Source organism: Suillus subaureus (genome assembly GCF_016647635.1).
Source record: "Suillus subaureus strain MN1 chromosome Unknown BJ212scaffold_18, whole genome shotgun sequence".
NCBI classification, from domain to species: domain Eukaryota; kingdom Fungi; phylum Basidiomycota; class Agaricomycetes; order Boletales; family Suillaceae; genus Suillus; species Suillus subaureus.
Window position 1 is genome coordinate 205560 of NW_024538574.1, and position 20994 is coordinate 226553.

At 49.0% G+C, this 20994-nt stretch overlaps 8 protein-coding genes across 8 annotated transcripts; 3 read left to right on the forward strand and 5 right to left on the reverse strand.

Annotated features, from left to right (window-relative positions):
* Positions 1–183: 183 nt before the first annotated feature.
* On the reverse strand, positions 184–1154 carry BJ212DRAFT_1481329 (uncharacterized protein; the record flags this gene model as incomplete). The annotated part of the gene is made up of 5 exons (XM_041340238.1): positions 184–584; positions 636–731; positions 787–869; positions 927–1059; positions 1115–1154. 5 exons carry the CDS (start codon positions 1152–1154, stop codon positions 184–186), a joined length of 753 nt encoding a protein of 250 aa, XP_041192481.1.
* Positions 1155–1666: 512 nt separating this feature from the next.
* BJ212DRAFT_226364 (uncharacterized protein) lies at positions 1667–3034 on the reverse strand. The gene is made up of 3 exons (XM_041342691.1): positions 2853–3034; positions 2239–2787; positions 1667–2184 (listed from the first exon to the last, which is right to left on the reverse strand). The coding sequence occupies exons 2-3, from the start codon at positions 2731–2733 to the stop codon at positions 2050–2052; spliced, it is 630 nt and encodes a 209-aa protein (XP_041192482.1). The 5' UTR covers positions 2734–2787; positions 2853–3034; the 3' UTR covers positions 1667–2049.
* Positions 3035–3111: 77 nt separating this feature from the next.
* Positions 3112–5593, forward strand: BJ212DRAFT_1357216 (Vps52-domain-containing protein). Its single transcript, XM_041335754.1, has 12 exons — positions 3112–3204; positions 3250–3315; positions 3371–3417; positions 3474–3608; positions 3661–3864; positions 3923–4162; positions 4211–4354; positions 4412–4774; positions 4826–5092; positions 5143–5222; positions 5275–5398; positions 5455–5593. Exons 1-12 carry the CDS (start codon positions 3198–3200, stop codon positions 5578–5580), a joined length of 1803 nt encoding a protein of 600 aa, XP_041192483.1. The 5' UTR covers positions 3112–3197; the 3' UTR covers positions 5581–5593.
* On the reverse strand, positions 5594–9200 carry BJ212DRAFT_1357221 (uncharacterized protein). Its single transcript, XM_041335755.1, has 8 exons — positions 8862–9200; positions 8653–8806; positions 8458–8600; positions 8254–8406; positions 6587–8201; positions 6263–6527; positions 5832–6213; positions 5594–5770 (listed from the first exon to the last, which is right to left on the reverse strand). The coding sequence occupies exons 1-8, from the start codon at positions 9089–9091 to the stop codon at positions 5758–5760; spliced, it is 2955 nt and encodes a 984-aa protein (XP_041192484.1). The 5' UTR covers positions 9092–9200; the 3' UTR covers positions 5594–5757.
* A 48-nt stretch (positions 9201–9248) lies between these two features.
* On the reverse strand, positions 9249–11467 carry BJ212DRAFT_1357225 (uncharacterized protein). Its single transcript, XM_041335756.1, has 4 exons — positions 11208–11467; positions 10491–11163; positions 10064–10441; positions 9249–10005 (listed from the first exon to the last, which is right to left on the reverse strand). Exons 1-4 carry the CDS (start codon positions 11387–11389, stop codon positions 9412–9414), a joined length of 1827 nt encoding a protein of 608 aa, XP_041192485.1. The 5' UTR covers positions 11390–11467; the 3' UTR covers positions 9249–9411.
* A 27-nt stretch (positions 11468–11494) lies between these two features.
* Positions 11495–13143, forward strand: BJ212DRAFT_1357228 (JAB1/Mov34/MPN/PAD-1 ubiquitin protease-domain-containing protein). The gene is made up of 6 exons (XM_041335757.1): positions 11495–11680; positions 11731–11770; positions 11818–12008; positions 12064–12145; positions 12196–12540; positions 12595–13143. The coding sequence occupies exons 1-6, from the start codon at positions 11592–11594 to the stop codon at positions 12781–12783; spliced, it is 936 nt and encodes a 311-aa protein (XP_041192486.1). The 5' UTR covers positions 11495–11591; the 3' UTR covers positions 12784–13143.
* BJ212DRAFT_1357230 (uncharacterized protein) lies at positions 13144–14333 on the reverse strand. The gene is made up of 3 exons (XM_041335758.1): positions 14146–14333; positions 14017–14078; positions 13144–13961 (listed from the first exon to the last, which is right to left on the reverse strand). Exons 1-3 carry the CDS (start codon positions 14297–14299, stop codon positions 13644–13646), a joined length of 534 nt encoding a protein of 177 aa, XP_041192487.1. The 5' UTR covers positions 14300–14333; the 3' UTR covers positions 13144–13643.
* A 518-nt stretch (positions 14334–14851) lies between these two features.
* On the forward strand, positions 14852–20668 carry BJ212DRAFT_1481334 (RIM15, signal transduction response regulator; the record flags this gene model as incomplete). The annotated part of the gene is made up of 6 exons (XM_041340239.1): positions 14852–16407; positions 16457–18508; positions 18559–19072; positions 19130–20282; positions 20334–20372; positions 20430–20668. The coding sequence occupies 6 exons, from the start codon at positions 14852–14854 to the stop codon at positions 20666–20668; spliced, it is 5553 nt and encodes a 1850-aa protein (XP_041192488.1).
* Positions 20669–20994: the final 326 nt, after the last annotated feature.

Sequence of the window (20994 nt, forward strand, 5' to 3'; positions counted from 1 at the left end):
AGGGATGAAGGAACGAGAGGGGGCATCATATCATATTCTCATCACATTGCTAGTTGTACAATTAAAGTAGATGCTTCATGTTTTCGCGTCGCCGTGATTGATATCGTGGCTTCTTATTTGAGATCACAGTGAAAAGTACATTCCGCAAATATATTTATGCATCTAGTAAGAGTCTGACAGGCTTTATCGTGACCGAAGTGTGACGGCAATTGGCTTCGGTCTTTCCATCGCTGTCGGGACACGAATGTTGATAAGGGGGTGCGGACTGCTTGACACATCGCCGGTAGCGTTCTCCAAAGTTGGTCCGAGAGTCCACGGGTCTGCAAGAGACGAGGAATTGAGAAGTTTACGGGAGCAAGTACAGCCAGGGAAACAGTGTTCCTTCGATGCAGGGGACGTCGGTCGGTTTTCACGGGTAACCGAAGAATTGAAGGGTCGAGTTAGAGACGAAACGGCGTATGCGACGATGATATGCAACGGGAACGGAGACGGACTCGAATCAATGTCGCGGGACCAAACATCCTGGTCATGCAAAACCTGAGTAAAGAAGGCAAGGAGAATGATGGTTGCCGCGTATATGAAAACTGCTATCATACTGAGCGCACGGGCGCCCGCAATCAAGGAAATCGACGTACCCAGAGCTGCATTGAGCCATATAAGTGTTGCGAGGCACAGGTAGGTGGCATGTGCAGCAGGCACATTTGCGATATCGAGGTTGACGGAGAAAAGACCTAGTACTATGTGAAAGAATAAATGCTTGATTTCGTCTCGTATAAAATGTCCTACATATTTCGAAAGGTAACAGGGCAAACGTCCACGTAGCCTCTACTGAAACAAGTTGCGGTTTATATACCACCTTCGTAAATATTCTGCATGGTTTGGGTGAACTCTGATGTGCAAAGACTAACAACAGATGATGGGCTTACGTCCATATCGAGCCGATGATTGCGCCAGTCGAGATGACGATCACAGCACCGATGTTGTTCGACTTGGAGTATCCGGCCTCCCAGAGAAAGAGGGAGAGAGCAAGGCATGCGAGAGAGAGCGTCCCAATGAATCCTGAAAGCAAGTGGGTCAGAATTGACGCTCAGTTGTGTCTGGAGTATAAAGCGACCCATCGAGAACCTTCGGGCAGTTCTAAAGCTTATGGCCATCACGTCCAAACTATGACTTAAAGGAGGGAAGTGCAGACTGGTACAGACCCAGAAGATATGATGACAAACCTGGCATAATGATTGCAGATCATTCGAAACCTGCCTAGTGTACTAGACATGACCCGGACCGGTTGAAACCTAAACGCGACACATGTGCATCTGTCCAATATGGTACAAGTCTAAACAAGTCTGATGCATCTTCATAACTAGCCGACTGTGCTCTAAATCTTGGTGACTTCGAGCTCAGGCTGATCTGTACCATTCTGGATTCAAAAAAATCAGTATGCAAGGCTTTCTTCACAGGGGGATGAACCTACGACTTCTTGAGTCATCTTAAGCAAATAAAATTTGTCCTTATCAACCCATATCTCGTCTAAAGTGCAGGAACCGAAACTTTTGTCCAACATGACCTCAACGTAAAGCACGGATGTTGTCACGTCCTTCCCCCACTCACTGATTTTGACTGTAAATGGCTCTTTCACCACCCATCCCAGACCCTGCCTGCACTTGGCAGCTAACGGGTTGAAGTCCAGCATATGTAACCTGTATCCCAGGACATTATCCGCTGCACGAAACAAAACTCGATTTCGGCTAACGCCAACCCACAGATATTGGCCATAAGAACACGAGCATTTAGAGGGCCCCAATGTTTCCATGTCATCATGGGAACTATTCCTTCAAAGACGTCAAGTTCGAAGAAAATCCTGGTGGAAGCAATGAAGACGAGGTGCGAAAAAAATGTCAGAATGGATGTTGGTTGATGGTGAGGGTCTAATGTCCACATGGCTTGTTGGGCCTGTATCTGTGATTGCGAACTATGTTTAATGTCGTCCATCGGAAGGATGTACTTTATCTTCATCATTGATGGTACAGGCAACAAGAGACACGCCAGTAATCATGGCGCTTGGGACATATCCTCGATTGAGTAGATTTTCAGGCTGTAGCTGGCAATCAGTAATCTATCACGTCCGAGGAAACAAAAATCCATCGAGTCATCAGGCACTGAGTTGAATGTGTCACTGAGAAAGCTCTAAATTGAGTATCAACTGTCAATGTTGGCAACTGTTTCTAATCAAAGGCTCACAATGGATGTTGTTGAGCGTTGCCGGTCTCGTATCTCCAACCATCGCATGATCCGGTTGCATGTAAAGCTGCCTGCATCATCAAACTGCAGGGAGTACCAGAGAGTGATACGCCTCCAAAAACCCTTGAACTTCCCCGGACTGTTTGGTTTAAAGAGGATGTTCCCGCACTGGAGTGTCCCAGCATGAACAGTATTTATCCAGCAGCTTAGGGATGGGCGCCTCCATCCAGGGCTCCAAGTCCAATAAAGAGCTTCACGTCGCCCGGTTGTAAAATGCGTCCGGTAATGACACACGCGATGGCAATCAGAATTTACGTTGGGGCCATGAGCACATCGATGCTGTCTGTCTTTGGAACAAAATACAGCGATTGGGGAATAAATCACGCTCAATTTTTTGCTATGAGGGCTTTGGTAGTATCGGAAGGATTTTGGCTGAATCTTCATCTCTGTCGTGGAGGCAGAGATGCCCATCGGCGAGGGATAGTCTTCTGTCATAGACGGTATTGGTCTGGTATAGAGACTGTACGTCTGGTGAGGTGCCTTACATACCTGCAAGACAACGGTCACGTCAACATCGATGAATAGATCAAAATTGCAGCTCACGGACGCGCAACTTGAACGAAGAATATCTCGCCAGGAAAAGAAACTCAGAATGTGCGACCGGAGTTCCTCAGCAAGAGAGAGAAATTCTGCTTCCAGTGATTCATTTCTCTCTCAGTTGTTGTTTGGTCCACGTATTGATACAGTGTCGTCTCCTGTAAGCAGACCACATAGTAGAAGGATGGTCGCTACTTTTATATTCAAGTTATGCTAGCCATTGGTGCGTGCGCATATATAAGCGAACTCAATTCGGAGGTGTGCCTGATAAGGTATGCTACTTGTAGCAGTGCAATGATCGCTTCTACTACTTCAAGTTAAGTAGTTAATCGCTTTAGGTTTAAAACAGCTTTCTCCACACGATGAATGGTAGGTTCCTGCAGACATTCCATTTCAGTGACTTATTTGCTTCAGGTGAAACAGGTGTTATGACTCGAGGCACCAAGTCTGCGTCTGAGGTTGGACAACAAAGTCTGTTTTGTGAGTACTCGTGGCTTATGATGGCCGCTGGAAGCGGGTTGATGAGTAAATGCAGATTATGATCAAGCGAAGGATTTTGTCGACCTACATGAACAGGTCGAGGTACGTACGCTGCCTACTAGAACGCCACTCGCTTTCTAAGTTGTTCAACGCTTCAGACAAGCGTAAATCTTCTGGATTCTCTGGAATCATTTCTGTCCACGTTTCAAAAGGACCTTTCTTCTGTATCCGGTCAGATATCAGAGTTACAGGAAAGGAGCAAAGACATCGACAACAGGCTGAAGAGTCGACGCGTAGGTGCATAACCGAAATGGACAGGATGATGATCTAATGTCGTGACTCCAGAGAATAGAGAAACCACTTTCAAGTCTTCTGTCGGACCTCGCTATACCTCCGTCACTTGCAATTACCATCTTGGACACAGATGTTGGGGAGCCTTGGATAGCGACTATCACTGACTTTGAACGACGGTTGGGTCTTTTGAAAGTTCGTTCTCGTGTCAAAGCTGCCAGGGATCTTGGAGACGTTGCAGAGGGGCTTCGTATAGTAGTGCGTAAATTTATTGCTGTCCGTTTTTTTTTCATGTTTGTCCCAATATTTAATCAAGGCAGCTACGAAATTACGGACTTTCTTTCTCGCATTGCTACAGCCCATACGAACAAGTGTCACGACGAACATGCAAGTTATGCAGACTTCGATCTTTGTGAAGTACAGAGCATTATATGCATTCCTCCAACGGCAGGCGCCGAACGTTGCCGGCGAGATTCAAAAGGCTTACACTAGTACAGCTCGTACATACTACGAGACTGGTTTTCGTCGTTATGTACGCAGCCTAGGATGGATCAAGGTGTTTATGTTATTTATGTCTGGATGCAGTCACTAACAAAAGCGTCAGGCAAGGACCCCCGAGAAACCTGAGCCCATTATCTCACGAAACGGAGACAACGGTGGACCCTACCTAGATCAAGATCGTCTTGCATACGCAAAGATAGATGGGCCAAGCGTCATCCTCGCCTATATGGCAGATGACAAGACTCACGTGAGTCCCATGCCGTCGCACTTTGATACCATACCTATTTTGAGGCAACCTGCGTAGGAAGAATCTATCGAAGCAATTCTCAGATCCCTTTTTCTGGTGTTGATGGATAATACCACCGCAGAATATGCGTTCATCGCCGCCTTCTTCCGCTCTGAGTCCTTTGCGCCCCCTCCCGCGATGGAAACCAACAGCGCCCTATTCTCACCCACTGCCACGCTTTTGTCTCCTGATGTTGGTTTTGACGATAGGAGGTCCAATGCTGGTTCTGAAATTGGTACGCACGTCTCAAGAACCTTCGGCGGTAACGGGAACGGAACTTGTGATGTGACAGCACGACCCGGTCTTATGGACAAGGCTGAGCGTGCGCCGTTGGATGCCATTTGGAAACAAATCCTAGATCCCGTTCTAGAATATTGCAAGGTACGGCATTCTATGTCCCCTTCGTATTTCCGAAGAACCAACAATACCCAGACTTTTGTGACCACCGTTCTTGAACCCATGCCGCCGGCCGTGCCACTACTCACGATGATCCGACTCACGGAGGCTGTAATTACTGAAGTGCAGAAGAGGGACTGCCCGCCCCTGGAAAACTTTTTGTTTACCATGCGGTTGCAGCTGTGGCCCGCGTTCCAGAAAATTATGTCGGAACATTGTGATACTTTGAGGAAGCTTGCGGAAGGTGGAACAAGTAGCTATTTCAACAGAGCTGTGTCAACCACGGACGCGTCTGTTGCAAATGTAGGTTTCTCTGATGCGGTTATCTGCCAGGCTAACCTTACATAACGCAGATTTGCAACAAATACGTTGTGATGTTTAATTCCTTCGTCATTCTGACTGATCAGGAAGAAGAGACCATGATTTTTTCCAAGTGACCACTCAGTTTTCCATTCTCTTCAATTGCGCTCACAGTATTTACACAGCCTCCTTCGCCTTCGACAGGAGCTCACAAAATTGATCGCTCGCCACACGGAGAACATCAACGACGACGTTGCTAAAGCTACCAAACAGTCGGCAATGTATGAGGTTCTTTTGCAGGGACTAAACGTAGGTTGTTTCCCAGCCTGTTCAAAGTTGTTTTCTAAGGGCCTTCTCTTGTCCAGAAAGGGACCCATTTGAGTACGCACCCCAAATCTCAGAAGGAAATAGCTTACTGGGCAGAGAAAGAAGAAGAGGCTCGACGCCGAATAGTGTCCATTGCTCAAAGTAGACGAATTGGTAAAAGATAATATCGAACGATCCTAATCATTTGCCGTGGAAAGTCCATTTTTGCGGGATCCGATGGATAAGTAACATGTGATCAAATACGATGCGACAGATCATGATGGATAGACGAATCAGAAGGAAATGCAACCGGAAACTAACGAGAAAGGAATGGTGGTGCCTCATACTGATAGCGTAGAAGATCAAGCAGGTGATCTGGTGCAGCACATGATCAGTTTAAGGGCACGTACGTGTAAATCTGGTTTGGACAACTCACTGGAAGGAAGCCTTCAACAAGCTACTTCCGTTCTGTTTGCCAATTCCCAACCTATTCAAAACGTCCCTTACTTCACCCGCACTACTTGTGACAGCACGCTTCTTGGGTCTAGACCGACTTCGCGTTAACCCAAGTGGGCTGGAGCGAAGATCCAGAGAAGGCGAGCATTCAAGGGTAGATACAGAAGGTCGCCTGACAAGAGCTGGGTTGGATGCTCCTGCACGTCCTTCAAGCGCGTCGCGTAAATCAGTCACACCTACTCCACGGACCGACCGTGTCAGACTTTGTAACGAGAGGTTCTCGATAGCCATAAGAGCAGGTGATAACTTTAACAACGGTGAACCACCTTCCATCATCCTGTGGTTGCTCGGTCTATCCGCTGCTAGGGTTTCAGATAAGTAAGATAACCTACAATAAACAGTTCGCCTTGCCGTCTCTGAAAGCCATGTCAACCGTCCATTTTGCCGAACAACGGCGAAGTAACGCTTGACGGTCAAGTCCTGTTGCTTCTTGAACAGACTTAGAGGACACTAATATTGCCAGTGCCTCTTCGGCATTGACGTTTGACCATGGCCCTACTGCTTCTTCTGCCCCCATAGGGGGGAAGCTAACTTCTCTCTGTGCTGGTCGTAGGACGCCAGGAATGAACTCTGGGAGAGAAGGCAGTGTCGGTGCCGCTTCCATTGTTGACAAAGCCTGATTTCGTTGATCAACAATCTCTCCGAGAAGAGGGAAGAACATTTAAAGTGATTGACCTTTTCAGCGAGGTCTACCAACTCCGTGCATTCCCAGACACGACCGAGCACAAGCCAAACGCGAGCCAGCAACTCTTGTATCGCCTTCACTCGCTGCTTAGAAGCCTCATTCGTCCCGTCTTCAACTTCGGTGGTTCCGTGGAGCGCCATGAGCATAGGGAGACCAACAAGAAGGCCGCGAGTTGGAACTTCCTCGTGGATAGCAGACAGTACATACAAGATCAGCGCATAGTCTGACAGGGACGCCGAAGCAGCTGCCGAGACCTTCTCAGGTACGCTCTCCAACAAGCGCTGTGCGTTCGAACTTTTACGTGTTCGGGCAAGAAGCCCTGGTGATCTCCGGGCAGGGGAAGAGCCTTGGGGGTCAGTGCTATGTCCATTGACGGGGCCTGAGTCATTCTGAGTAGGGGCTGTGACACCAATAGAAGGGATGTCACCGCTTGTGGAGTGGGCAGGCGAAGGAGTTGAATTGAATGAAATGCCAAGAGATGAAGTTGTCGCCAGTATGAAAAGATAAGCATGCGTAGCATGGAGCGATCGCGTTGCCGAGTCGCCATATAGAAGAATGCCAATGCTGTGCGCTTGGTGCGTCGGGCTACCCTCAACGAGAGGGCGAGAACGTCTGACTCCATTTTCATCCGTCGTGTCCCCACGTTTTGGAATCTCTTTGCGCAAATAATCAACAAGAGTATGGGCATAATCGCTCCGTACCGAGTAGTCGCCATCGCAGAGAAGACTCAGGGTCTCGTACCATACTTCTCCGGATACCCTTGTCCGTCGGGAAAGGTGAGAAGGAGGTCTTTGCAAAGGGTCATTGTTCTGTGCAATGGAGGGTGAGGGGATATTCTGGGGAATATTTTTATCATCCGACACCACTTGTGAGCCATCAGCAGCACGCATGAGACCTAAAAGACCTGCAAGGAGACACCTGATAGCCTGACTTCGCCTACGGTCACCAGGTTCTTTGTCACGACCGGTAACACCTTGCATCTCAATGGTTACAAGGCGGCTGACAAGCTCGCTAGCAAGGTCTTGAATCTGATCGGAATAGTAGATGTGGGCGCCCAAAGAGGATATACATTCCACGAGCGACGGTAGGAGGGCGTCCTGAGGATCGATCGACACACGCCGTAGGACCAAAGTGATAAGGTTTGAGATGATATCTGATGTGGACAAATTGACGAGAGGTACGGGGGACGTGAAGACCGCGGGGACCATGGTAGCTAAGGCTCTATGTTGGGCTGTGCATATCGATGAATCCTGGATCAAAAGGAGCTGTTCGACCAATCGAGTAGGCACTGCATAGCGATACTGGTATTGGGCCCATTCACACGCCTTTTGAGCTAGCCACCGACTTTGGTCGAGTTTCTCCCAAACTTTAAGATCGCCTAGGCCTTCAAATGTAGCCTGCATCAAGAGCCCCATTTGAGCGCCATTAGAGTGTTGTATCATGTGTTGTAGTGCTCTTAACGATGTATTTAGAACATCGGAGGAAGATGGACCGCTCTCCCCGTCTACGTGTGCATGGATGGAGGCAGCACGCCTTTCAATGACAGGACGAGAACGGAATTCTGCAAGATATATCGAAGTAGCGTTGCTTTTGATAGCCTCCGCACTTGACTCAAAATAAGATGCATGTTCTCCCTATATATAGAACAAAGACTTACCACTCGTCGAGGACAGACAGCTCCGCATTCATGACATGAAAAAGCAATGCGCGAGATATGGTCGATACTTGGGGCTCGTACTGATTGGAAGAGCAATAAAGGGCCTCTGAATTCACAGCGCCTGTAAGAGCAGCCAATCCGACTAGACGAGTCCTGAGCAAACCAATAAATGACTCGCCTGAAATGGAGAAGTAGAAGACTCGCCTGTTTCTTAGCTCGTGATCGACCGACTTGACGTCGGCGGTGGATAGCTGGGCAAATCGCCGTAATACAGCGAGGTAATCTCGTGCCAAGTTAGAATCCGCTTCAATGACATGACCGTCGGTGAAAGTGCACCACGCAGTAAACTGTAACCTGAGTGAGTTCTGCCTGAATAAAACGAGTAGGCCTAGCACTAACCACGCTGGCTGCTCGTGCTACTACTTCGAGGTCAGAAGAGAGTGAATCCAGCGTGACCTTGAGGCACGCGACCAAAGCCGGGGATAATAAGGATATATCGCGTCGACATTCTACCGCCAGCGCGCGCAAGACAGAAAGTGTGATAAGTAAGGATCTGGTTGATAATTATAAAGATCTGCAAGAAACTTTTCAGGCTTCCTAGGACGTACGCTCTAGCTCGAGTGTTTCCATACTGAGCCTTATGACATCCGGCCTTGACACGTTTTTCCAGTTCACTTCCAAGCTTGTTTATTTTTCCTGGGCGGTTAGCAGCATAGTATGTGAGTTTGGAGAGCTCCTGAGCATTCGGGCGATATTCAGGACCAGAAGAAGCCAATGCAGATGAAGAAGGATAACAGGCAGCAATTAAGGAAACGTGATTGGGGGTGAAGAGGTGCATCTGAATAAAAGTAAGTCCTGGGAGCCGCTCAATGATTGAAAGAGTAGTCGGGCGATGAATTAGATAGACATAAGTTGAGGAAGGTACATCATTGAAGGTGAAGTTGGAGCTGGACGCCCGCGGCCACAAGTTGAAACGTGTAGACTGTGAGAAACTCCCCGGAATGGTATAAGCCCCTGATTATGAACTATCATAGTCAGTATACTACATAGCTAAAAATTGAATGAATCGAGGATGCATGATTAAAATTTCAACGTTTCGCTTGACATGTATTAACCTCTGTACATGACACAGGACAGCTATCACCTTCACATTTGAGCCTATTGGGTATGTACCAGAGCATTATGCAGGGAAGAAACAGCACTGATAGCCGTGCCATCATCGGGATGAGTAAAGTGTAAACCATTCTGCGCAATCATCATATCATGGTGTCGTGCCATGTCGAGTCTCCCCTCGTCCTCGCTCTCCTCGCCAAGCGCATGAAACTGACTCCAATCAAAGCCAACGGGATCCAGAACAATATCCTTCAAACTACTCAACACCTCCAAGTGAGACGCCTGCATCACACTTATCCAACGTTTGCTGATCATCCAAGTGGCTACGCCTTTAGGTGGGAGAATGAGACCTTCTTTTGGCAAACCATGAAATCGTTCTCTCCTTCCGATGCCTCTCCGCGGCTTTTGTGAGCCATCCGCTTTGTCATAATCGTCCAGTATGTCGAAAAAGCGCACTAACCGGGTGCTGCGCCAAGGGAAACCCCGAACACGTAGTGAAGTCGTACGAGAACCAACGACCATATCCTCCTCAGTTTCGGATTCCTCGGAAGACATACATTCCACTTGTAGCGCGCCATCAAATACAACATGTTCGAAGGCTTCAATTTTATTTCGAGCGTCTGAGCGATTGCTCAGTTTCTAGAATGGATCTAGTCAATTATCGGATTTTCCTGGCTGGCGGAACGGACAACCTCACCGTCTTCTTACGGCTCAATCTTCTGGATCGCATTGCCTTGACATCTTCTCGCTGTTTCTGGTTTAATGCGACAGAGGCATCCCGTTGGGCTCTGAACTTCTGTCTGAATGTAACGAATGCCTGGTCGAAAACGGATTCCAGAGATTTTTTGTTGAAATCCTTATCGGGAACGTGTTTGTACAGTTGGCGATGGGCCCTGAGGTCATGTAGCACACGCTCTTTCATTCGTCCATTGTGGACAGATTGTTTAGGTGTCTTTTCCCAGACGAAACGGACAGGATCGTTGGGACCAAGCACAATACCTTCGGTGTGGGCATCAGGAAGGAGTTTGTCGTCCTTGATTTCCATGACGCGCAAAAGATGGCTGCGCATAGCATGCTTAATTTAGTTATTAGCATTGAAATGGGGATTTTGGTGCTGGGCTTACCTGGATGGTAAGACAGCGAGTGTCATGATGATTCTTTCGTTTTATGGGTCGTTCTACTAATGAATACTCAGAGCTCTCGCTATCATCCTCATCGCTCGTGGTATTAAGCATCGGTCTCTTGCGTGGATTAGATGAGCTGCCCTGCCGGGAGGATGAGGGATCAACGTTGATAAACCGCGCGGGCCTAGAAAGAAGGGGTGAGGCGTGGGCTGGGCTTGCAGTGCTGCCAACAGAAGGAGAGCCAGCAGGCGGCTCTACGTCAGATGAAGTTGACGTGTGACGCAAGACAGAAGGTGGTGCGGCTTGTCCAGGATCGGGCGATGCACGATACCCTACGATTGTCGAAGAATAGGACAACGCGGGCGAGGTTATTGGCGTGGAATGTTGATCCGCTACGGAAGGCGTCTGCACTGAGGGTGAAGCTGCCGGAGCTTTCGGAGTCCCAAAAGCTATTTTCGCTTTGAGCACACTGAGCTCTTGTTGCATCTCGACCATTCGACGCTCCATTTCCGCCTGCCGTAGTGTGTACTTGGCCTCCTGTTCTTGTTCCCATGCGAGTCTTCGTTTTTGCTCTATTTCTTGCGACTCCCGTGCTGAATTTAAGTAGTTCATTACTATCTGGAATGGGTGAGCTCCACTGGATGATGCATTGCCAGGACGAATGGCAGGATTCCTGGACGACCATCAGCTTGATTAAGAAAAATTGACATTACCTACTGAGGAGGCGTCGTTGATGCCGCAAGGGGCCTCTGGGGCTCCGAGATGGCAAGCTCAAGCTCGCTGTGATGTGATTCATGTGCTTGGCTTGGCTGAACGGACTGATTCTGAGTGTTTGAAGACCTGGGCCTTGGTTGTGCAAAGAAAGGATTCAGAGCCTGCGACAATTCGCTGGTGGGCATGAGGCCGTGGGACTGTTAATACTTTCGACCTCGACCTAGCCAACCTGTCGGTCCTAGTCCTTTAGACGCGAACTGAACCGATCTTTGAGCCATATTGTTTGCGTGTGTTAATTTCTGAGGCTGTCGTCAAACACAACCAAATAGACTCGCGAGACGCGTCAGCGAAAGCAGGAGCCAAGCCATTTCTTTCACTTAATTGAACATGGAAGGCATGGAAGGTCTCGCAGAAATGATGGGTGGTCAGCTTCGTGGAATGCGGGGTCCTGCGTCAGATTCGGCAGTACCTGATAGGTGAGTTCTGCTTGTGAATTGATTAATGTGTTGCCTCATGATCGGTGCAGCGGAGAAGTCATTCACATATCATCTCTGGCACTATTAAAGGTGAGGCGTTTACAGGGACCGCCAGAGTTATGCTTATTATTTGTCAGATGTTGAAACATGGCCGAGCTGGCGTTCCTATGGAGGTTATGGGTCTCATGCTCGGAGAGTTTGTCGATGAATATACCGTGCAAGTTGTGGATGTCTTTGCCATGCCACAGTCTGGTACCACCGTGACCGTTGAATCAGTCGATCACGTCTTCCAAACTAAGATGCTCGACATGTTGAAACAGACAGGACGGTGAATGGAACATCTGCCTTGACTTAGCAGTGCGCTGATGTACATGTGCTTTCAGACCGGAAATGGTGGTAGGGTGGTACCACTCGCATCCAGGGTTCGGATGCTGGCTTTCGAGTGTTGATATCAACACACAAGAAGTACGCCGTCTCGCGTCTGACATGCATTCGCAATTGATCTCCTCCTACAGTCGTTTGAACGCATGCAGAACCGCTGTGTTGCTGTTGTCATCGATCCTATTCAGTCCGTCAAAGGGAAAGTCGTCATTGATGCATTCAGATTAATCAACCCTCAAACTGTTATTATTGGGCGTGAACCGCGACAAACGACGTCCAACATTGGTCTCATCAACAAGCCATCAATTCAGGCACTCGTGCACGGATTGAATAGGCACTATTATTCAATCGCCGTGAATTACCGCAAGACGGAGCTTGAACAATCAATGTTGATGAACCTGCACAAGAGAAACTGGACAGAAGGTTTGAAGTTGCGTGACTTTTGTTCACACAAGGAGAGCAATGAGAAGGCTATTAAGGTCAGCTACCCATATTCGTCGACTTTCTAATACTGACAACCTTCGTCCCTGAAGTCTATGCTCACGCTGTCCGAGGCGTACAACAAATCCGTGCAAGAGGAATCAACGTTATCTGCGGAAAAGCTGAAGACACGGCATGTGGGGAAACAAGATCCAAAGCGACATTTAGAAGAATCGGTGGAAAAAGCAATCGGGGACCAAGTGGTGCAGAACCTGGGTACGATGTTGCTGGCCGAACTATAGATTCTCTTTCGTCGGACTTCTTTTGCATTCCCATGGGTGTCATTCAGAAGCATATCAGGCTCGCAGTTAACTCGCGGAGTTCTGCGTGATGAAGAAGGCAGCCAAGAGTCCAAAGTCGAGAACGGCTCCACAGAGAAGAGCTTTTGAAATTGTCACATGGCTGTGTAGCGCTTGATGACAGTGCATCATGTCTTACCCATCGCGGCGATGTGAAATTAAGTTCCACCAGAAGGTCTTGGACTTTCAGATCATAGAGCTATTTCTGAATGGCAAGTGCACTCTGACAGTGAGACCCTCGACACCGAGTGGCGTTCAGGGACAAGAAGACAAACTTTGAGTGCACTTCGTCTATCGCAGGCATTGTGGGTCAGTTGGGCTCGTCAGGTCGGTTCGGGCGCTGGCGAGATTCCATCGGGTTCTCTGTTTAGATATACAAACAAAGTAGTGGTGCGGGTACGTATATACGGGTAGTTTGTCACAGCAAACCACTATGTAAGGATGACGGTATGTGGACGTCACTAGTACAATCAACTGCTGTCAAAGCAGGGTATAGGCTCATTGACGCGGTACAGTTCCAGTGTGAACTCCTCACCAGCAGTGATGCGAGTATAAATTCCGCCGTGAGGCAGGGGCCATCCTACCACCGCAAGCGAATGATCAGCCGCGTGTCTTTTGTTTCCAGCGGCAGACACAAGACTGTGGGGCCGCATCTGCCGAGACAGCCGATAAGGAAATTGACTCGTCGCTCAGCTGGAAGGTTGGTGCCGGTTGCATAAATTGATTAAGGCAACAGGTGAACGAAAAGGTACTGGTAGATCAGTAAGAGTAGATGCGGATAAATAGGCAAAAGTGGAGTAATGTTAATTCCAAGGAAGCCTTGCACTACTGAGCACAGGTATGACGCCCATCATCTTCGCCCGACGGATGGCTTTGCCTAACCTGCGCTGACTTTTTGTGGTCAGACCAGTTTCAGCGCGGTGTTTTATTTTTCCCATTTCGGTGACAAAAGAGCTCATGAGGACATCATTAGAAGCCTCATGTAGAGGATTGACACCCAAACGGTAAAAGACGTCCTGTTGCTTCGCTTGTTTTTTGCCAGGACCAATGAGAGGTCGTTTCGAAAATGGCGGAGGGCCTTTGAACCGGTGATCATGCGAGAAGTAATGAGGTCTTATAAACTGAGTTTTCGTATGAGTGCTATCAAATATGAAACGAATATTGTGGTTGACAGACCAGTTTATGGTCGAACCTTCTGCGTACGCCCTGCTGCATCCATGGTGCATTCGGGTTGCTTGCTAATTATAGGAGTGGGAGTCAAACACTTAGAGGGTGCAGGTAGGTAGTCTTGAAATTGTAACTTACCTGCAGATGCGCTTGGCTCAGAGAGCTCATCGAGGATAGTTGACAACTTTTTCTGGTCATTCTGTAATGGCGAATGGAAGGATCTAGATACAGGAGGGAAACATGCCCTGGAGTGCGAACACTGTCGGGAAAAGGCGCGAAAAGGCGATAGCATGCGATCTGTATGATGTTGTGGCAGAATTGCAGAGGAGGAGCGGCAATTATGTAATTCCAAGTAGGTGGGTGTAATTCTCACGGGGTCGGAGATTGCCTATAGATTCCTGTGAGACCCCAGTCACCGATAATAATCTAATATTAATATTGAACTGAGTATCAAGGTCCGTAGCTAGAGAGCGATTCGAGGATTGGGCGTAGTACCGTTTAAAAAGCGAAATTATAATAGTGTGATTGATAGTGGGATTGGTATTAGTAGTGTAGCGGATTGTCGTGAATGACCGTTATTTGAATCCGTCTAAACTGTTTGTAGAAGGGCTGAGCTTGGTTTCAAACAAATCCTGCTCCTCTCTCTTCACCTCCATTCCTCCTTTTCACACCTTCAAAACCAGATTTCCTGCAAGTCTTCCTCATGTTAACTTGACCTTTAATTACCATCATCATCTCTCTTCCAAGTCAGTTTAAATACTTCCAAGTCGGACTATCGCTCACAACCTCCTAGCGGCCCATCTCATTTCTAGCACCCTGGTCTGGCATTGTCTGACAGGCATATATGTCTGATTTTGCCAGTATTCATCGTCGTCAACCCCCAAGTCCCCTCGTATTCGCTCCAGAGTCAGTGCTACCACAGCCTATTTCTCAGTCAAACAGTAGCACCTCCTATGGTTCAGGTTCAAATACCGTTTCCATGCCTTTCGTTCGGCGGCATGTCACTCGTCGTCTCAAGACCGCAAAGGCAGATTGTGACAAGGAATTGCGTCGTGTGATAAACAATATCACCGCTTTCTTTGAAGAGAGACTTCGCGATGGTGACCAAGAACGCGACATCGATCGTGACTATCGGGATCGGGACAGGGACTTCGACCGTGACTCTCAGTACGGTGACGCAGAGGCTCTTCGTGAGGCCTTCGTGTACCACTCTTCGGATCCTCGGCCTGCTTCGCAGGCTGATACTTATTCTGACAGTGGCTATGAGCTTGAACAAGAAAGAAGTCATAGTCGACAACGTGCGTTACCAGAGGACGGCAGTACAAAGGTTCCCTCTCTGACTCATCGGGTCTCATCACCCGGTCTCCTTGTAGCATCAAACTCTTCCCTCAGTCCTTCCTTACGGAGGCAAAGCAATTCGGCATGGGAGAAACCAGCTGCCTTCACACCGACTTCGAGTAACCATGTTCCTAGCCCTATTGTTGCGTCTGCCACGCTGGCAGACGTTGTCAACTCTCGCAAGCAGTCCAATGCGATGCCTCCCACCGCATGGCCTGCTCAGTGTATATCTTCCCGTAGACTTTCACGCAGTGTTCACATTCCCGTCCGGCCAGTTAAATCCGGCCAGAGTTCTCGCTCGACCTCCCGGTCTAGATCCCCACTTCCGCCAGCCACAACACACAGTAGCTTTTCCGAAGCCATTCCTCCGCCTTCTTCCATCAATCGTCGCTCTTCCCGCATACTAGTGGATGACCCTATTGATCCCATCATGGCCGCGCTCTATGACCTCATCGGCGTAGCAACAGATGTCACCGATATGTCAACAACCTCACTCACAGCCCAGCCTAAAGTTTGCGAGTCACTCGTTCAACGGGTACAGACTATTGGTAAGGCGTGGGATGAGCATCCAGACTGGCATGGGCGGAACTGGTATGTGCAAGTCTTACTTGCCGTTGCTAGTCTCAGCCGTGTAGTCGAATGGTGGGAGGCCGAAAAGCAATTCTGGAATTTCGATGATAATGAGGATGAGCAAGACGAGCCTCTAATGTTCGTCCTGAAGCCACCCGATGAGCATCCTCCCGTGCCTACACCCACTGCCCGCAGTCGTCAGGAGGAGCTACGCCTTACGGCCGATGATGAAAGTCGACTCCGGCTGTCAAGGCCGATGAGTCAGGGACGGCGTTCCAGAGATGATGTTCCAAAAGATCTTTCATTCTCATCTGTTTCGCCAGAACAACCGGCACGGAAAGCCGTTGAACATAATGAGTCTGCACGCGTCCTAGCGACCGAAAGATTACGTCTGCAAGCGGAGACTGCACAGAACCAAAACATCGTAATGGAGCTAAGTTTAGACGGCGACCACTTCATTTGGGTCAATTATGCGTGGAGAGTTGTTGTCGGGTAAGCAACTTGTATCTGGCGATTTTCGGCTTTTCTGACGTATTGTTAGGACGGAGCCATCGGAACTTGCTGGAACTAGAATTTCACGTCTTCTCGCCCCTGCAGATTGTTCTGTTTTTCGGGATGCCACTTACCAACTACAACAGGATGATTCGCATACTGTAGAGGTGCGCTTCGGACTTCAAGTCGAGCCGGAGGGCGACCATGATGCTTCAATATCTGGCGTTCTTTATCAACAAATGGAAGGCAAAGGCATGCTCATGATCGACCGTGAGGATGCTCAACCGTCTCACACGATGTGGGTTGCCAAGCCAGTAGGTTCCCCACGATGGGATTATCCTTCGCCCTCCATTGTCCTGGAATCCGGTGAAGCTGGAGGCGAACCCATTGTTGAGGAGCCTTCGAAAGAACTGCTTGCCGACCGCTCAGGACTCGAGCCACTGACACCCTTTCCCTTCGCGCAGCCGATTTCTACGGATCCCATATTGTGTCGGATATGCGAGTGTCAAATCCCGCAGTGGTACTTCGAGAAGCATAGCGAGACCTGCGTCGAAGTGCACCGGCTTGAAGCTGAGATTGTCGAGTGCAACGAGTCTATTGGCGAGCTCAAGAACACGATTCGAGATATTATGGCTGCCATGGATACCCCTTCCTCGACTTCGCCCCCTGAATACAGAGGTGTCCCCGTTTTCACGCACTCGAGTTCGCCGAGCATCCCTAGTCCCTTGCAGCTGTTCCGGCGGGACTACATGCAGAGGTTGAGCATGAAGAAGGCACAACGCAGGTTGTTGGAATCGCTTGACGAGATTCTCCTGGTTGCTTCTGAGATTTCCATGCCTTCTTTGAAGGAGGAGGAGTCGAAGGAGCCAATCGAGCGTCAGCGGTTACTTTCACCAGGATCGGAGCGGAAGATGTCCCAGATCCGTACATGGTGTCGGCCGCCTGTCGAGGATGCTGCTCTCTCCCAGCTTGCTGAAGACGTGGAGCGTATCATGAGGCAGAAGGTTGACAATGTCGTTCGGATGCAGAATACCATCAAGTACTCCGAGAAGATCTGGCACGAATGGGAGGAGAAAGTCACCGAGAGTCTAGCGATTGTTGAGGCGGGTGAGAGTAGCGACAGTGAAGATGAGGGCGAATACCACGATGGAATAGATCCATTGATTCTACCTATTCCCGAAGACGTAGAGGCTCCGGTTGACGACAGTCGTGCCACCAACCAATCTGAAGAGCTACTGTCGTCTGAACCCACTCCCATGGCTTCCGCGTCTCCTATGTTGATCGCTACTCCAAGTGCTAGTCGCGCCTCCGTTACTGCTCCTGTACCTCAATTTACTCCTCCAATTTGGCAAATCATCAACAAGATGCCCACAAGGTCGTCCACGCCATCATCCATATCCTCACCTCTTGCTTTGGCCGCCCCAATCACGGCATCACCATCTCCCGACGATCAGCCTCCATACATGGACCTCAACGACGCCCTACCAGAGAATGCTACTGTTAGAACGCGACGATCGGCCAGTAACCTTCTGGAACCGCGGCTTTTGGTTACCCCGCCCCTGTCACCCAGTATATCCCCTCGAGATGCTCCCACTGCTATACGACGCGGACATCGCCGTCATTCTACGGTGAATCCCATACTCAGTCCTTCTGTGCCAAGCGTCCCTCTATCCCCCCGTCAATCGTCTGCGGCTCCTTTATCAAGATCAACTCCGACTTCTATCAAAGACTTTGATATCATCAAACCTATCAGCAAAGGCGCCTTTGGATCCGTCTTCCTCGCGAAGAAGAAGGCTACTGGAGACTATTACGCTATCAAAGTTCTGAAAAAGGCCGATATGATTGCGAAGAACCAGATCACGAATGTCAAGGCGGAGCGCATGATTCTTATGAAGCAGGCCGAGTCACCGTTCGTCGCCAAATTGTACTTTACTTTCCAGAGCAAGGAAAATTTGTATCTGGTCATGGAGTATTTGAATGGTGGCGATTGTGCCGCTCTCATCAAGTCCTTGGGCTCGCTCCCCGAAGAGTGGACGAAACAATACATTGCTGAAGTTGTACTGGGACTTGAATATCTCCACCAGCGTGGTGTTGTTCACCGGTGAGTTCTACAAATGTGCAGAGTGTGCATGCTTATCATCATCTTTGCAGTGACTTGAAGCCTGATAATCTTCTCATTGACCAGCACGGTCACTTGAAGCTCACTGATTTTGGTTTGAGTAGGATTGGTCTTCTTGGTCGTCAAACGCGCGAATCCATGGGCATGGGTATGCGACATCGCACAAGATACGATTCGCGTTCGCGACCACCTTCAATTGACTCCGGCTTTCTTTCATCACCCTTACTTTCAACCGAAATGATTGGTGGAGGTTCGTATTTTAGCCAGGGAACACATCCGGTGCCACGACAGGGAATTTCGCCTCATCAGCTTTCCACAGATGACGCAAGTGAATCCGGTTCCGAATCTATATATAATCATCATTCTCGCCGAAGCAGGGCTGGTGAAAGTCCTCTGCAATCATTTGCTACGGAACTGACGACCGACCTACGTTCATACTCGGGTGGTCACACGCCCCCGGGGGAGCAGAAGTTTGTTGGTACGCCAGATTACCTTGCTCCAGAAACTATTCTTGGTCTTCGTGGAGATGATGCTGCAGTGGATTGGGTTGGTGCCTCATTATTGCTTGTGCGTTTATACATTGCTGATCTGTCTACCGCATAGTGGGCCCTTGGTGTCATAACTTACGAATTTTTATACGGCATTCCTCCTTTCCATGCGGAGACGCCAGAGAAGGTTTTCGAGAATATCCTTTCTGGACACATCGAGTGGCACGAGGACTGGGTGGAATTCTCCGATGAGGCTCGTGATCTCATGCAACGGCTGATGTGCATAGACCCATCCGCTCGTCTCGGGGCTGGTGGCGCGGATGAAATTAAGGGTCATCCCTTCTTTCAAGGCATAGAGTGGGACAAAGTGACGTCTGCAGAGGCAGCATTTATTCCTCAAGTTTCTGATCCTGAATCAACCGATTACTTCGATCCACGTGGGGCTATACCTCAGTTATTCCATGAAGAGGATATTGCTATCTCGAATCCTATGGATAGCCCGTCGCTTACCCTGCCTCCCCCAGCACAGCCTATACCACTGCTGGGCAGTCGCGATGCAGCTCCGTCGCCTGCTAGTGACGATTTTGGGTCGTTCAGTTTCAAGAATTTACCGGTCTTGAAACAAGCGAATGACGATGTTATTCGCAAATTGAAGACCGACCAACTGGCGCCGATGACCCATACCATGTCCGATCCGGTAGGCTCGCATAGCAGGAGGAAAAGCACCTCGCAGAGGTTCAAGAAGCCGCCTAGTGTAGTGACGGCTCTAGATCAGAAGTCGTTTACTCAGGGTCCTCCTTCACCTTCAACCTCCACTTCATCCATAGCTTCATCTCCTTCACGAGCAAGTATACCTCCGTCGACACCTGGGAGCAGTAGCAGCAGTCATGCGCGCAAGCCGTCTGAATTTGGAGCATTGGAGCGTTTCAAGCTCAATCATCTGGATGGCGTGGAGCGGAGGAACACGATGCCAAGCCGTTTGCGCAAGGCGTCCGTTTCTAGTAGTGTTGGCGAGGGTTCTGGCTCTGATCATTGGCCCTCGTCAGCGGGGCAAAGTTCGAGTCAATTCGACACGCCTCCTTCATCAGTTTATTCGATCGACTTGAAGAAAGGGCCCGATCCCACCGACCGTGCGGTGACTTGTCTACTCGCCGAGGATAACCCAATAACCGCCAAAATACTCGAAACACTTCTCATCCGTCTTGGCTGCCGTGTCGTTGTGGTTGCGGATGGGTCAGAGGCCATGAGCGTTGCCATGGGTGATATCAGTAAGTATTCTTGGCGCCTGCGTCATAGTTTCATGGTCTGATTTTTTGTAGAATTTGATTGTATTCTCATGGATTTACACATGCCAGTCGGTACGTGATGCGCTCAGTCTGGTGTACCTGTTTCCTGACGTTTGTTGCAACTTGCAGTTGATGGTGAGGGTGCTGCTCGATACATCAAGACAACCAATGGCAGGAATTCCAACACACCTATAATTGCTGTTAGCGCCTACAGCGCTGCAGACACGAACGACAGCAGCTTATTTACCGCCTCACTCACTAAACCCGTGCAGAGGGCTGATCTTCTAGCCGTCATGCGGAGGCTTGGATTCAAGACTTCGGCTGTACAAGGCCTTTCAACAAAAGTCACTGCATCTCGTGTATCATGACCTTTTCACGCTCTCAGGCTCGCGTTTCACATTGCATCAGTTTCCGTGTCGCTTCGTTACCAATTACTCCGTGCCACCTATGCATATTCTTTGTCTTTGACTCTACACAAGCACTTACCCAGCATACATGTCTGCACCATTCATTCGTCCCTTTGCATTTTGTACGCTAGACTGTTAAAGTACTGCCTCGGCTTGTATATCTGGATCTTGTTCCGGATTGATCTTGCTGCCAATATCATTTGTTTAGGAGTCGCCCACCGTAAGTATTATACCACATTGTAAACACGAGTACGGACCAACAAAAGGTATATTATTCAGGTACTTGA